At 40.0% G+C, this 16949-nt stretch overlaps 1 protein-coding gene across 1 annotated transcript in view; it reads left to right on the forward strand.

The window, feature by feature from the left end:
- The window catches only part of MAP6 (microtubule associated protein 6), a 97696-nt gene that overhangs the window by 70993 nt on the left and 9754 nt on the right, over positions 1 to 16949 (forward strand). The window contains exon 5 of the mRNA XM_056560021.1: positions 13275 to 13332. Coding sequence (XP_056415996.1) covers positions 13275 to 13332 — 58 coding nt within the window. The remainder of the gene's footprint in view (positions 1 to 13274; positions 13333 to 16949) is intronic.

Raw genomic sequence — 16949 nt, forward strand, 5'->3', positions numbered from 1 at the left:
GCAGGAATTTCTCGTGCGGCCAGAACATCTTTAATGTTGCTGGATAGGCCTTTTTTAAAGGTCGCGCAGAGGGCCTCATTATTCCAGGATAATTCGGAAGCAAGAGTACGGAATTGGATGGCGTACTCGCCAACGGAAGAATTACCCTGGACCAGGTTCAGCAGGGCAGTCTCAGCAGAAGAGGCTCGGGCAGGTTCCTCAAAGACACTTCGAATTTCCGAGAAGAAGGAGTGTACAGAGGCAGTGACGGGGTCATTGCGGTCCCAGAGCGGTGTGGCCCATGACAGAGCTTTCCCAGACAGAAGGCTGACTACGAAAGCCACCTTAGACCTTTCAGTAGGAAACTGGTCCGACATCATCTCCAAGTGCAGGGAACATTGTGAAAGAAAGCCACGGCAAAACTTAGAGTCCCCATCAAATTTATCCGGCAAGGAAAGTTGTAGGCCGGAAGCGGCCACTCGCTGCGGAGGAGGTGCAGGAGCTGGCGGAGGAGATGATTGCTGAAGCTGTGGTAGTAGCTGCTGTAGCATCACGGTCAGTTGAGACAGCTGGTGGCCTTGTTGCGCTATCTGTTGCGACTGCTGGGCGACCACCGTGGTGAGGTCGGCGACAACTGGCAGTGGAACTTCAGCGGGATCCATGGCCGGATCTACTGTCACGATTCGGCTGGCAGGAGGTGGATCCTCTGTGCCAGAGAGGGATTGGCGTGGACCGTGCTAGTGGACCAGTTCTAAGTTACTACTGGTTTTCACCAGAGCCCGCCGCAAAGCGGGATGGTCTTGCAGCGGCGGTAGTAACCAGGTCGTATCCACTAGCAATGGCTCAACCTCTCTGACTGCTGAAGATAGGCGCGGTACAAGGGAGTAGACAAGAGCAAGGTCGGACGTAGCAGAAGGTCGGGGCAGGCAGCAAGGATCGTAGTCAGGGGCAACGGCAGGAGGTCTGGAACACAGGCTAGGAACACACAAGGGAACGCTTTCACTGGCACGATGGCAACAAGATCCGGCAAGGAAGGGAAGGGGAAGTGAGGTTATATAGGAAGTGCACATGTGAATACACTAATTAGAACCACTGCGCCAATCAGTGGCGCAGTGGCCCTTTAAATCGCAGAGACCCGGCGCGCGCGCGCCCTAGGGAGCGGGGCCGCGCGCCGGGACAGGACCGACGGAGAGCGAGTCAGGTACGGGAGCCGGGGTGCGCATCGCGAGCGGGCGCCACCCGCATCGCGAATCGCATCCCGGCTGGAGGCGGTATCGCAGCGCACCCGGTCAGTGGATCTGACCGGGGCGCTGCAGTAGCGAGGATGTGGCGAGCGCTCCGGGGAGGAGCGGGGACCCGGAGCGCTCGGCGTAACAGGATGGAGGGCGTTTGTGAACAGCTGGAGCTCAGTGAGGATGGATGGAGAGCGTTTGTGAACAGCTGGAGCTCAGTGAGGTTGGATTGAGGGCGTTTGTGAACAGCTGGAGCTCAGTGAGGTTGGATGGAGAGCGTTTGTGAACAGCTGGAGCTCAGTGAGGTTGGATGGAGAGCGTTTGTGAACAGCTGGAGCTCAGTGAGGTTGGATGGAGAGCGTTTGTGAACAGCTGCAGCTCAATGAGGTTGGATGGAGAGCGTTTGTGAACAGCTGGAGCTCAGTGAGGTTGGATGGAGAGCGTTTGTGAACAGCTGGAGCTCAGTGAGGTTGGATGGAGAGCATTTGTGAACAGCTGGAGCTCAGTGAGGTTGGATGGAGAGCGTTTGTGAACAGCTGGAGCTCAGTGAGGTTGGATGGAGAGCGTTTGTGAACAGCTGGAGCTCAGTGAGGTTGGATGGAGAGCGTTTGTGAACAGCTAGAGCTCAGTGAGGTTGGATGGAGAGCGTTTGTGAACAGCTGGAGCTCAGTGAGGTTGGATGGAGAGCGTTTGTGAACAGCTGGAGCTCAGTGAGGTTGGATGGAGAGCGTTTGTGAACAGCTGGAGCTCAGTGAGGTTGGATGGAGAGCGTTTGTGAACAGCTGGAGCTCAGTGAGGTTGGATGGAGAGCGTTTGTGAACAGCTGGAGCTCAGTGAGGTTGGATGGAGAGCGTTTGTGAACAGCTGGAGCTCAGTGAGGTTGGATGGAGAGCGTTTGTGAACAGCTGGAGCTCAGTGAGGTTGGATGGAGAGCGTTTGTGAACAGCTGGAGCTCAGTGAGGTTGGATGGAGAGTGTTTGTGAACAGCTGGAGCTCAGTGAGGTTGGATGGAGAGCGTTTGTGAACAGCTGGAGCTCAGTGAGGTTGGATGGAGAGTATTTGTGAACAGATGGAGCTCAGTGAGGTTGGATGGAGGGCGTTTGTGAACAGCTGGAGCTCAGTGAGGTTGGATGGAGAGCGTTTGTGAACAGCTGGAGCTCAGTGAGGTTGGATGGAGAGCGTTTGTGAACAGCTGGAGCTCAGTGAGGTTGGATGGAGAGCGTTTGTGAACAGCTGGAGCTCAGTGAGGTTGGATGGAGAGCGTTTGTGAACAGCTGGAGCTCAGTGAGGTTGGATGGAGAGCGTTTGTGAACAGCTGGAGCTCAGTGAGGTTGGATGGAGCGTTTGTGAACAGCTGGAGGTCAGTGAGGTTGGATGGAGAGCGTTTATGAACAGCAGTTTTCAGTTCTTTCCACAGATTCTCAATTGGATTCAGGTCTGGACTGTGACTTGGCCATTCTAACACCTGGATATGTTTATTTGTGAACCATTGTAGATTTTGCTTTATGTTTTGGATCATTGTCTTGTTGGAAGACAAATCTCCGTCCCAGTCTCAGGTCTTTTGCAGACTCCATCAGGTTTTCTTCCAGAATGGTCCTGTATTTGGCTCCATCCATCTTCCCATCAATTTTAACCATCTTCCCTGTCCCTGCTGAAGAAAAGACCAAACCATAATGCTTCCACCACCATGTTGGACAGTGGGGATGTTGTGTTCAGGTTGATGAGCTGTGTTGCTTTTGCGCCAAACATAACGTTTTGCATTGTTGCCAAAAAGTTTGATTTTGGTTTCATCTGCCCATAGCACCTTCTTCCACATGTTTGGTGTCTCCCAGGTGGCTTGTGGCAAACTTTAAACAACACTTTTATGGATATCTTTAAGAAATGACTTTCTTCTTGCCACTCTTCCATAAAGGCCAGATTTGTGCAGTATACAACTGATTGTTGTCCTATGGACAGAGTCTCCCACCTCAGCTGTAGATCTCTGCAGTTCTTCCAGAGTGATCATGGGCCTCTTGGCTTCATCTCTGATCAGTCTTCTCCTTATATGAGCTGAAAGTTTAGAGGGACGGCCAGGTCTTCGTAGATTTGCAGTGGTCTGATACTCCTTCCATTTCAATATTATCGCTTGCACAGTGCTCCTTGGGATGTTTAAAGCTTGGAAAATCTTTTTGTATCCAAATCCGGCTTTAAACTTCTCCACAACAGTATCTCGGACCTGCCTGGTGTGTTCCTTGTTCGTCATGATGCTCTCTGTGCTTTAAACGGACCTCTGAGACTATCACAGTGAGGGTGCATTTATACGGAGACTTGATTACACACAGGCGGATTCTATTTATCATTAGTCATTTAGGTCAACATTGGATCATTCAGAGATCCTCACTGAACTTCTGGAGAGAGTTTGCTGCACTGAAAGTAAAGGGGCTGAATAATTTTGCACGCCCAATTTTTTCAGTTTTTTATTTGTTAACAAAGTTTGAAATATCCAATAAATTTAGTTCCACTTCATGATTAAGTCCCACTTATTGTTGATTCTTCACAAAAAAAAACAGTTTTATATCTTTATGTTTGAAGCCTGAAATGTGGCAAAAGGTCGAAAAGTTAAAGGGGGCCGAATACTTTCACTATGCACTGTATCTATCTCATATCTATCTATCTCATATCTATCTATCTATCTCATATCAATCTATCTATCTATATCATATATATCTCATATCTATCTATCTATTTATTTATCTCTTTTATATCTATTTATCTATCTTAAGCCCCTTTCACACTACAGGTATCATCTTGCTTTTTTACAGCTCTTATTTTACAATGACGGATGAAAAAAAAACAGATGCCATAACTGGTAATAACGGATGATAACTGATGACCATCATTCGTTATTTGTAATGGTTTTTTTCTTTAAAATCCTGATGTTGTTCATCCATTATCATCAGTTATGATCCGTTATTACCAGTTACATCCGTTTTTTTATTAGGTCTTTAACCCGTACAGGACCTAGGGCATATGGATACGCCTTCTGTACCTGGGTCTTAAGGACCCAGGGCGTACCTGTACGTCCGTGGGAATTTTGGACCCCGCCGCGTGCCGGGCGGGGACCGGACTGGGGTGACTGCTGATATCGATCACCAGGCACCCCGTGCAAATGCCCAGGGGGGGTCATCAGACCCCCCCATGTCGTCGATCGGCGCAAATCGCAAGTGAATTCACACTTGCGATTTGCGCCGATTCCGGGTCATACGGGTCTATGGTGACCCGGTGACCCAGAATATAAGGGGGATCAAGGTTGTCTAAGACACCTACGATCCCCCTGAAGCGATAGGAGTGAGGCGATATCTCTGCTATTGGTGGTATAGACGCGACCACCAATAGCAGATCGGGGGTGGGGGGGTTTACTTTCGTTTTCCCTGTTCTGCCCACCCACAATAGGTGGGGCAGAATGGGGAACCGAAGGGGACCAGGCGCCGAAGATCCACTTACCCGTCGGTGGAAGCTGCGGGACAGGATCGGCGACGGTGATCGGCGCGGGCGGCGATGTCGTGCGGCAGAAGAGGACAGCTCCCTGGATCCGACGGAAGCCGGTAAGTTGCCTAGCAACATCTAGAGGGCTACAGTCTGAGACTGTAGCGCTCCAGATGTTGCAAAACTACAACTCCCAGCATGCCCAGACAACTGCTGGGCATGCTGGGATTTGCAGTTTTGCAACAGCTGGAGGTCTACAGTTTAGAGACCACTGCACAGTGATCTCTATACTGTAGCACTCTAGATTTTGCAAAACTACAACTCCTAGCATGCCCACACAGCAGTTTGCTGTCTGTGCATGCTGGGATTTGTAGTTTTGCAACATCTGGAGGTCCACAGTTTGGAGATCACAGTGCAGTGGTCGCTATCTGTTGCCCTCCAGATGTTGCAAAACTGCAAATCCCAGTATGCCAAAACAGCTGTCTCAGCATGCTGGGAGTTGTAGTTGCGTACCTCTAGCTGTTGCATAACTAGATCTCCCAGCATGCCCTTCGGTGATCAGTACATGCTGGGAGTTGTAGTTTTGCAACAGCTATAGGCATATTGGTTAGAAAATACTGAGTTAGGTTACAGAAACTAACTGAAGGTTTTCCAACCAGTGTGCCTCCAGCTGTTGCAAAAGTACAACTCCCAGCATGCACGGTCTGTCAGTACATGCTGGGAGTTGTAGTTTTGAAACAGCTGGAGGTTTACCACCCCCCCCCCCCCCCCCCCCATGTGAACGTACATAGTACATTCACACGGGCAGGTTTACAGTAAGTTTCCTGCTTCAACTATGAGCTGCGGCAAATTTTTTGCAGCAGCGCAAACTCCTAGCAGGAAACTCACCGTAACCCGCCAGTGCGAATGTACCCTAAAAACACTACACTACACTAACACATAATAAAGGGTAAAACACTACATATACACCCCCTTACACTGCCCCCCCCCCCCAATAAAAATGAAAAACGTATCGTGCGGCAGTATTTCCAAAACGGAGCCTCCAGCTGTTGCAAAATAACAACTCCCAGCATTTCCGGACAGCCACTGACTGTCCAGGCATGCTGGGAGTTAAGCAACAGCTGGAGACACCCTGTTTGGGAATCACTGGCATAGAATACCCCTATGTCCACCCCTATGCAATCCCTAATTTAGTCCTCAAATGCGCATGGCACTCTCTCACTTCAGAGCCCTGTCATATTTCAAGAAAACACATATGCCACATATGGGGTATCTCTGTACTCGGGAGAAATTGCGTTACAAATTTTGGGGGGCTTTTTCTCCTTTTACCCCTTATGAAAAGGAAAACTTGGGGGCTACACCAGCCTGTCAGTGTAAAAAAATTAAAAATTTTACACTAACATGCTGGTGTTGTCCTTTCATTTTATTTTCACGAGTGTTAAAAGGAAAAAAGACCCCCAAAATTTGTAACACAATTTCTCCTGAGTACGGAAATACCCCATATGTGGGCATAAAATGCTCTGTGGACGTACAACAAGGCTCAGGAGTGAGATGGCACTATGTAAATTTGATTAAATTTGGAAATTGGCCTAAATTGGTGATTTGCACAGGGGTGGCTGATTTTACAGCGGTTCTGCCATAAACGCAAAAAAGAAATACCCACATGTGACCCCATTTTGGAAACTACACCCCTCACGGAACATAACAAGGGGTATAGTGAGCCTTAACACCCCACAGGTGTTTAACGAATTTTCATTAAAGTTGGATGCAAAAATGAAAAAAAAAAATTTAACTAAAATGCTGGTGTTACCCAAAATTTTTCATTTTCACAAGGAAAAATAGGAAAAAAAGCCCCCCAAAATTTGTAACCCCATTTTATCTGAGTAAGAAAATACCCCATATGTGGATGTAAAGTGCTCTGCGGGTGCACTACAATGCTCAGAAGAGAAGGAGCACCATTGGGATTTTGAAGATAAAATTTGTCCAGAATTGGAGGCTACGTGTGTTTACAAAGCCCCCATAGTACCAGAACAGTGCCCCCCCCCACATATGACCCCATTTTGGAAACTACACCCCTCACTTAATGAAATAAGGGGTACAGTGAGCATTTACGCCCCACAGGTGTCTGACAGATTTTTGGAACAGTGGTCCGTGAATATGAAAATTGTAATTTTTAATTTGCACAGCCCACTGTTCCAAAGATCTGTCAAACGCCAGTGGGGTGTAAATACTCACTGCACCCCTTATTAAATTCTGTGAGGGGTGTAGTTTCCAAAATGGGGTCACTTGGGGGGGAGCACTGTTCTGGCGCCATGCAGGGGCTTTGTAAATGCACATGGCCCCCGACTTCTATTCCAACCAAATTCTGTCTTCAAAAGCTCAATGGCTCTCCTTCTCTTCTGAGCATTGTAGTGCGCCAGCAGAGCACTTGACATCCACACATTGGGTATTTCCATACTCAGAAGAAATGGGGTTACAAATTTTGGGGGTCATTTTCTCCTATTACCCCTTGTAAAAATATAAAATGTGGGGGAAAACCAGCATTTTAGTGACATTTTTTTTTTCATTTACACATCCGATTTTAGCAAAAAGTCGTCAAACACCTGTGAGGTGTTAAGGTTCACTGCACCCCTTGTTGTGTTCCTTGAGGGGTGTAGTTTGTAAAATGGTATGCCATGTGTTTCTTTTTTTTTTGCTGTTCTGGCACCATAGGGGATTCCTAAATGCGACATGCCCTCCAAAAACCATTTCAGCAAAATTCGCTTTTAAATAGCCAAATGTGACTCCTTCTCTTCTGAGCATTGTAGTGCGCCCGCAGAGCACATGACGTCCACACATGGGGTATTTCCATACTCAGAAGAAATGGGGTTACACATTTTGGGGGGCATTTTGTTCTATTATCCCTTGTTAAAATTTTAAATTTTGGGAAAAACTAGCATTTTAGTGGAAAATAATAAATAAATCATTTACACATCTAACAAAAAGTCGTGAAGCACCTGTGGGGTGTTAAGGCTCACTGGACCCCTTGTTACGTGCCTTGAGGGGTGTAGTTTCCAAAATAGTATGCCATGTGTTCTTTTTTTTGCTGTTCTGGCACCATAGGGGCTTCCTAAATGCGACATGCCCACAAAAACCATTTCAGAAACACTCACTTTAAAAAATCCCATTGTCGCTCCTTCCCTTCTGAGCCCTCTACTGCGCCCGCCGAACACTTCACATACACATATGAGGTATTTCCTTACTCGAGAAAAATTGGGTTACACATTTTAGGAAGATTTCTCTCCTTTTACCCCTTGTAAAAATTCAAAAACTGGGTCTACTAGAACATGCCAGTGTAAAAAATGAAGATTTTGAATTTTCTCCTTCAATTTGCTGCTATTCCTGTGAAACACCTAAAGGGTTAACAAACCTTTTGAATGTCATTTTGAATACTTTGAGGGGTGCAGTTTTTATAATGGGGTCATTTGTGGGCCACTTCTAATATGAAGGCCCTTTAAAGGGGTACTCCGGTGAAAACCGTTTTTCTTTTATATAAACATATTTGTAAATTACTTCTATTAAAAAATCTTAATCCTTCCAGTACTTATGAGCTGCTGAATGCTACAGAGGAAATTCCTTTCTTTTTGGAACACTGATGACATCACGAGCACAGTGCTCTCTGCTGACATCTCTGTCCATTTTAGCAACTGTGCATAGCAGATGTATGCTAAGGGCAGCATGGTGGCTCAGTGGTTAGCACTGCTGTCTTGCAGTGCTGGGGACTTGGGTTCAAATGCCACTAAGGACAACAATAAATAAAGCGTTATTATTATGATAATAACGTCAGCAGAGAGCACTGTGCTCGTGATGTCATCAGAGAGCATTCCAAAAAGAAAATAATTTCCTTTGTAGTATTCAGCAGCTAATAAGTACAGGAAGGATTAAGATTTTTTTAATAGAAGTAACTTACAAATATGTTTAACTTTCTGCCACCAGTTGATTTAAAAGAAAAAAGGTTTTCACCGGAGTACCCCTTTAAATCCATTTCAAAACAGAACTGGTCCACAAAATGTGTTGAAAAATTGGAAAAATTGCTGCTGAACTTTGAAGCCCTCTGATGTTTTCCAAAAGTAAAAACATCTCAACTTTATGATGCAAACATAAAGTGGACATATTGTATTTGTGAATCAATATTTAATTTATTTGGAATATTAATTTTCCTTATAAGCAGAGAGCTTCAAAGTAAAAAAAAAAAAAATGCAACATTTTAAATTTTTTCATCAAATTTTGGAATTTTTCACCAAGAAATGATACAACTATCGACAAAATTTTACCACTAACATAAAGTAGAATATGTCACGAAAAAAACCAATCTCGGAATCAGAATGAAAGGTAAAAGCATCCCAGAGTTATTAATGCTTAAAGTGAAAGTGGTCAGATGTTCAAAAAATGTCCGGGTCCTACAGTGAAAATTGGCTGGGTCCTTAAGGGGTTAATCCTTTTTTGTAAAGTTGTGCTGAGTATGCTCAGTACAAAAAAACAATGTTAAAAATGGACAATAACTTATGATAACGAATGTATTATTATTATTTTTATTTTTTTAACATCCCTGTCCCATTAACTGCAATGTTAAATTTTAACAGCTGTTTTTTCCCCATTATTTTTGCTGGACCAAAAATGAGAGCATGCACCATCTTGTGCCAGCAAAAATAACGGACATTAGTAAAAACGGACAAAACTGATGCAAAAGGATGGTCAAAAAATACCATTGACATCAATGGGATTTTTTGACAGCAGTTTTCAGGACTTTTTTGCCCGGAGTAATAACAGAGGTTTTTACAGGATGATACCTATACTGTGAAAGGGGCCTTATATCTATCTTCTGTCCATATATCTATCTATCTATCTCATATCTATCTATCTCATATCTATCTCATATCTATCTATCTATCTCATATCTATCTATCTCATATCTATCTATCTATCTATCTATCTATCTCATATCTATCTCATATCTATCTATCTATCTCATATCTATCTATCTCATATCTATCTATCTCATATCTATCTTATCTCATATCTATCTATCTCATATCTATCTATCTCATATCTATCTATCTATCTATCTCATATCTATCTTATCTCATATCTATCTATCTATCTCATTTCTATCTATCTCATATCTATCTATCTCATATCTATCAATCTATCTCATATCTATCTATCTATCTATCTATCTATCTATCTATCTATCTCTCATATCTATCTATCTCATATCTATCTATCTATCTCATATATATCTCATATCTATCTATCTATCTCATATCTATCTTATCTCATATCTATCTCTCATATCTATCTATCTCATATCTATCTATCTCATATCTATCAATCTATCTCATATCTATCTCATATCTATCTTATCTCATATCTATCTATCTATCTATCTCATATCTATCTATCTATCTATCTATCTATCTCATATCTATCAATCTATCTCATATCTATCTATCTATCTATCTATCTCATATCTATCTATCTATCTATCTATCTCATATCTATCTATCTCATATCTATCTATCTATCTATCTATCTATCTCATATCTATCTCATATCTATCTATCTCATATCTATCTCATATCTGTCTATCTCATATCTATCTATATATCTATTAATCTATTTATCTATCTCTCTATCTATTTATCTATCTATCTATCCTGTATATTCCTGGAAAAGAAAACAAGCACATAAACAGTCTTTATAGCAGAACATTGGACACAGTTGTCGCTCCTGCCAGCACTGAGGTCTCTGCGCCATTCATCATAGTGGTTGGCATGGTAACCAGTGTGCAGAGGGAGCAGAGATCAGCAGGGAAATCTCTTTCTGGCGCTGCACTGTATTGTTCTGTACCTGATGTTATTGGCGGCTGAGGACAGTGATCGGGGGGGTGATGGGCATCAATAACACAACAATGGATGAGAATATATCAGACGGGGACGTCACTCATTTCGCTGAAAATTAATACACTGGGGGAAAAGTTGCTGAGTTGCCCATAGCAACCAATCAGATCACTTCTTTGATTTTTGAAAAGGTTTCTAAAAAATGAAAGCAGCGATCTGATTGGTTGCTATGGGCAACTCAGCAACTTTTCCTCTGGACAGGTTTTGATAAATCTCCCCCCCTATATCCAGACAAGGGGCCTCCATTGCCTAGGGGGTCCTTTATTTTAATGATTTTGAATTCTAAACTTTAGACATGTTTAGGGGGGCGCTGTTGTTTTGGTATTTAAGCAATTCACTCCATAAACAAGTATTACTTAAAGGGATGTGCATTCTACATGCTGGATAGCACTAATTCTGTCACTAAAGTACATAACTGTGTACATATATTACATTACTGATCCTGTACTGATCCTGAGTTATATCCTGTATTATACTCCAGAGCTGTACTCACTATTCTGCTGGTGAGGTCACTGTGTACATACATTACATTACTTATCCTGTACTGATCCTGAGTTATATCCTGTATTATACTCCAGAGCTGTACTCACTATTCTGCTGGTGAGGTCACTGTGTACATACATTACATTACTTATCCTGTACTGATCCTGAGTTATATCCTGTATTATACTCCAGAGCTGTACTCACTATTCTGCTGGTGAGATCACTGTGTACATACATTACATTACTTATCCTGTACTGATCCTGAGTCATATCCTGTATTATACTCCAGAGCTGTACTCACTATTCTGCTGGTGAGGTCACTGTGTACATACATTACATTACTTATCCTGTACTGATCCTGAGTTATATCCTGTATTATACTCCAGAGCTGTACTCACTATTCTGCTGGTGAGATCACTGTGTACATACATTACATTACTTATCCTGTACTGATCCTGAGTTATATCCTGTATTATACTCCAGAGCTGTACTCACTATTCTGCTGGTGAGGTCACTGTGTACATACATTAGGCCATAAGGAAAAAATAAATAAAAATAAGAAATTAAAAAGGTATAGAAATATATGTGTAGAGAAGTGTGTGGGCAGAGGCAATAACTCACAAGGGAAAGCAGAAAACATTTTCACTGGCAGCTGTGAGTTCATTTCCCATCAGTGAGAGCTAGAAAGTATCACTCCAGAGAGGATTAATGTACAACAACGTAACTAATCCTAAATTATTATTCCATATCCTGCTCTATCTCACAATAACACATATATTAACATATTATTAATACTCAATACTGCCTCCTATGTACATGAATAAAACAACTATAATACTGGATCCCATGTAAAACAATATAACTACTATAATACTGCTCCTATATACAAGAATATAACTACTATAATACTGCTCCTATATACAAGAATATAACTACTATAATACTGCTCCTATATTCAAGAATATAACTACTATAATACTGCTCCTATAGAAAAGAATATATCTACTATAATACTGCCTCCTATATACAAGAATATAACTACTATAATACTGCTCCTATATACAAGAATATAACTACTATAATACTGCTCCTATATACAAGAATATAACTACTAGAATACTGCCTCCTATGTACAAGAATATAACTACTATAATACTGCCCCTATATACAAGAATATAACTACTATAATACTGCCTCCTATGTACAAGAATATAACTACTATAATACTGCTCCTACGTACAAGAATATAACTACTATAATACTGCCTCCTATATACAAGAATATAACTACTATAATACTGCTCCTATATACAAGAATATAACTACTATAATACTGCTCCTATATACAAGAATATAACTACTATAATACTGCCTCCTTTATACAAGAATATACCTACTATAATACTGCTCCTATATACAAGAATATAACTATTATAATACTGCTCCTATATACAAGAATATAACTACTAGAATACTGCCTCCTATGTACAAGAATATAACTACTATAATACTGCCCCTATATACAAGAATATAACTACTATAATACTGCCTCCTATGTACAAGAATATAACTACTATAATACTGCTCCTACGTACAAGAATATAACTACTATAATACTGCCTCCTATATACAAGAATATAACTACTATAATACTGCTCCTATATACAAGAATATACCTACTATAATACTGCTCCTATATACAAGAATATAACTACTATAATACTGCTCCTATATACAAGAATATAACTACTGTAATACTGCTCCTATGTACAAGAATATAACTACTATAATACTATTTCTATATACAAGAATATAACTACTATAATACTGCTCCTATATACAAGAATATAACTACTATAATACTGCTCCTATATACAAGAATATAACTACTATAATACTGCTCCTATATACAAGGATATATCTACTATAATACAGTCCTCTATATACAAGAATATAACTACTATAATACTGCTCCTATATACAAGAATATAACTACTATAATACTGCCCCCTATATACAAGAATATAACTACTATAATACTGCTCCTATGTACAAGATGATAACTACTGTAATACTGCCCCTGTGTAATAAAATGTTGCCATCATACCGCCACATTGACTCTATTACTAGTTTTTTTTTATATTGTTACATGTTCATGTTATGTTTATCTGCACTAGCAGGACGGTATCTGCTCCCCCCGAGGAACCATCAGCCAACGATCATAGGTTTAATCAGGTAAGATGCTTCTGTATCGCATGATGGGTAATTACGGTGCAACTTTGTGAATTCTATTGGATTTAGATAAAGATACAATTCACCCACTTATTCGGACGGTATTATATTCTACCGTCCACTCTACCGTGCATGGTTTCATTTCTGGGTCCAACATTTGCTGCTTTTTCTTAAGGTTTCTTTATGACAGGCTGACTTAATTTTCTACAGATAGAATGGATATGCATTTGGATTAAGAAATTATAGTTGCTATGGCGGTATTGTTTTTCTCCACAGTGGCAGCACTATTTACTCAACGGAGGCGGTACATAATAAAAGGCAGAAAATTTTAAAGCAAATGTACTGATAGATGTGTAAAGGATCATGCACCTCACAGTAAACCAGTGTCTCTCAACCAATGGGCCTCCAGCTGTTACAATACTACAACTCCCAGCATGCCCGGACAGCCGAAGGCTGTCCGGGCATGCTGGGAGTTGTAGTTTTGCAACAGCTGGAGGCCCCTTGGTTTGGAAACACCGGTCTATACTAAGGTGTATGAACTTGTGTGTTCTTTTATCCATCCGTATTCTAATGAGCTGTTCCTCATTCACTGACTGGGGTCAAATCAGGCGAACCGCGAAACTCTCCGAGAAACTAGGTCACCGCTAAAATCCTCTGTCTGCATATAAAATAGGGAGAACGGGGATGACATCATATGCTGCTAGAATACAGGAGGAGGCACCAACGTAAAGATGTTTATATTTGTGTATATAGCAGTTATATTCTTGTATATAGGAGCAGTATTATAGTAGTTATATTCTTGTATATAGGAGCAGTATTATAGTAGTTATATTCTTGTATATAGGAGCAGTATTATAGTAGTTATATTCTTGTATATAGGGGCAGTATTATAGTAGTTATATTCTTGTATATAGGAGTAGTATTATAGCAGTTATATTCTTGTATATAGGGGCAGTATTATAGCAGTTACATTCTTGTATATAGGAGCAGTATTATAGTAGTTATATTCTTGTATATAGGAGCAGTATTATAGTAGTTATATTCTTGTATATAGGAGGCAGTATTATAGTAGTTATATTCTTGTATATAGGAGGCAGTATTATGGTAGTTATATTCTTGTATATAGGAGCAGTATTATAGTAATTATATTCTTGTATATAGGAGCAGTATTATGTTAGTTATATTCTTGTATATAGGAGCAGTATTATGTTAGTTATATTCTTGTATATAGGAGCAGTATTATAGTAGTTATATTCTTGTATATAGGAGCAGTATTATGTTAGTTATATTCTTGTATATAGGAGCAGTATTATAGTAGTTATATTCTTGTATATAGGAGACAGTATTATGTTAGTTATATTCTTGTATATAGGAGCAGTATTATAGTAGTTATATTCTTGTATATAGGAGACAGTATTATGTTAGTTATATTCTTGTATATAGGGGCAGTATTATAGCAGTTATATTCTTGCATATAGGAGCAGTATTATAGTAGTTATATTCTTGTATATAGGAGCAGTATTATAGTAGTTATATTCTTGTATATAGGAGCAGTATTATAGTAGTTATATTCTTGTATATAAGGGGCAGTATCATAGTAGTTATATTCTTGTATATAGGAGCAGTATTATAGTAGTTATATTCTTGTATATAGGAGCAGTATTATGTTAGTTATATTCTTGTATATAGGAGCAGTATTATAGTAGTTATATTCTTGTATATAGGAGACAGTATTATGTTAGTTATATTCTTGTATATAGGAGCAGTATTATAGTAGTTATATTCTTGTATATAGGAGCAGTGTCATAGAAGTTATATTCTTGTATATAGGGGCAGTATTATAGCAGTTATATTCTTGTATATAGGAGCAGTATTATAGTAGTTATATTCTTGTATATAGGAGCAGTATTATAGTAGTTATATTCTTGTATATAGGAGCAGTATTATAGTAGTTATATTCTTGTATATAAGGGGCAGTATCATAGTAGTTATATTCTTGTATATAGGAGCAGTATTATAGTAGTTATATTCTTGTATATAGGAGCAGTATTACAGTAGTTATATTCTTGTATATAGGAGACAGTATTATGTTAGTTATATTCTTGTATATAGGAGCAGTATTATAGTAGTTATACTCTTGTATATAGGAGCAGTGTCATAGAAGTTATATTCTTGTATATAGGAGCAGTATTATAGTAGTTATATTCTTGTATATAGGAGCAGTATTATGGTAGTTATATTCTTGTATATAGGAGCAGTATTATAGTAGTTATATTCTTGTATATAGGAGCAGTATTATAGGAGTTATATTCTTGTACATAGGGAGCAGTATTTTAGTAGTTATATTCTTGTACATAGGAGGCAGTATTATAGTAGATATATTCTTGTATATAGGAGCAGTATTATAGTAGTTATATTCTTGTATATAGGAGCTGTATTATAGTAGTTATATTCTTGTATATAGGAGCAGTATTATAGTAGTTATATTCTTGTACATAGGAGCAGTATTATAGTAGTTATATTCTTGTATATAGAAGGCAGTATTATAGTAGTTATATTCGTGTACATAGGAGGCAGTATTATAGTAGTTATATTCTTGTATATAGGAGCAGTATTATAGTAGTTATATTCTTGTATATAGGAGCAGTATTATAGTAGTTATATTCTTATACATAGGTGGCAGTATTATAGTAGTTATATTCTTGTATATAGGAGCAGTATTATAGTAGTTATATTCTTGTATATAGGAGCAGTATTATAGTAGTTATATTCTTGTATATAGGAGCAGTATTATAGTAGTTATATTCTTGTATATAGGAGCAGTATTATAGTAGTTATATTCTTGTATATAGGAGGCAGTATTATAGTAGTTATATTCTTGTATATAGGAGGCAATTTTTATTAGTAAAAAAAAAAAACAGAAATATTACAGTACATTCGACCACAAAAACTAAATGAAAACAATAATCACGTATTATATATCATACACTTGCATTAAAGAGAAAATAAATAAATAACAACACAAAAACATCATGAAGGTGAATATTATTCTATATGTACATTCCTCCATAATGAACGATTTTTCCCATCCTTCCTGACCTCCAAACATTTGATCCACCTCAGTTCTGACATGATCAGGTCCACTGCTCTCCTATCATGGAAGGGTTCACTGTACATAGACACGCGGGTTCTGGTGTGCCAGTGATAGTATTTTATGACGGTGATGATCAGATATAACGTCTCCCGGTCAATGTCCCTCACACTAGATGTTACACCATATATAATTTCAGGGTATTTTAGGGTCTGTAGTCTCAGGATCTTAAGCTTCCTGGATATCGCCTGCCATATGTGTCGCCCTCCCCAACACTCCAATATAAAATGTGTCATGGTCTCCTCCTCCTGACACCCCAAGGGACACTTGCGATCTGACAGACTCAGATATCTTAAATTCCCCCTGACAAATAGTTTGCCGTGTAAGGACAGCCAGGCGATGTCATGAAATTTTTTCGGGAGCCTAACACTATTCAGGAGTCTCAGACTGTCCTGTAAGATGGCGGATGTACAGTCCTTCAGAGCTGGCTGTAAATAGAAGAACGTCCTACACACCATGACATACAGGT

The sequence above is a fragment of the Hyla sarda genome, chromosome 2 (genome assembly GCF_029499605.1).
Source record: "Hyla sarda isolate aHylSar1 chromosome 2, aHylSar1.hap1, whole genome shotgun sequence".
Classification (NCBI taxonomy): domain Eukaryota; kingdom Metazoa; phylum Chordata; class Amphibia; order Anura; family Hylidae; genus Hyla; species Hyla sarda.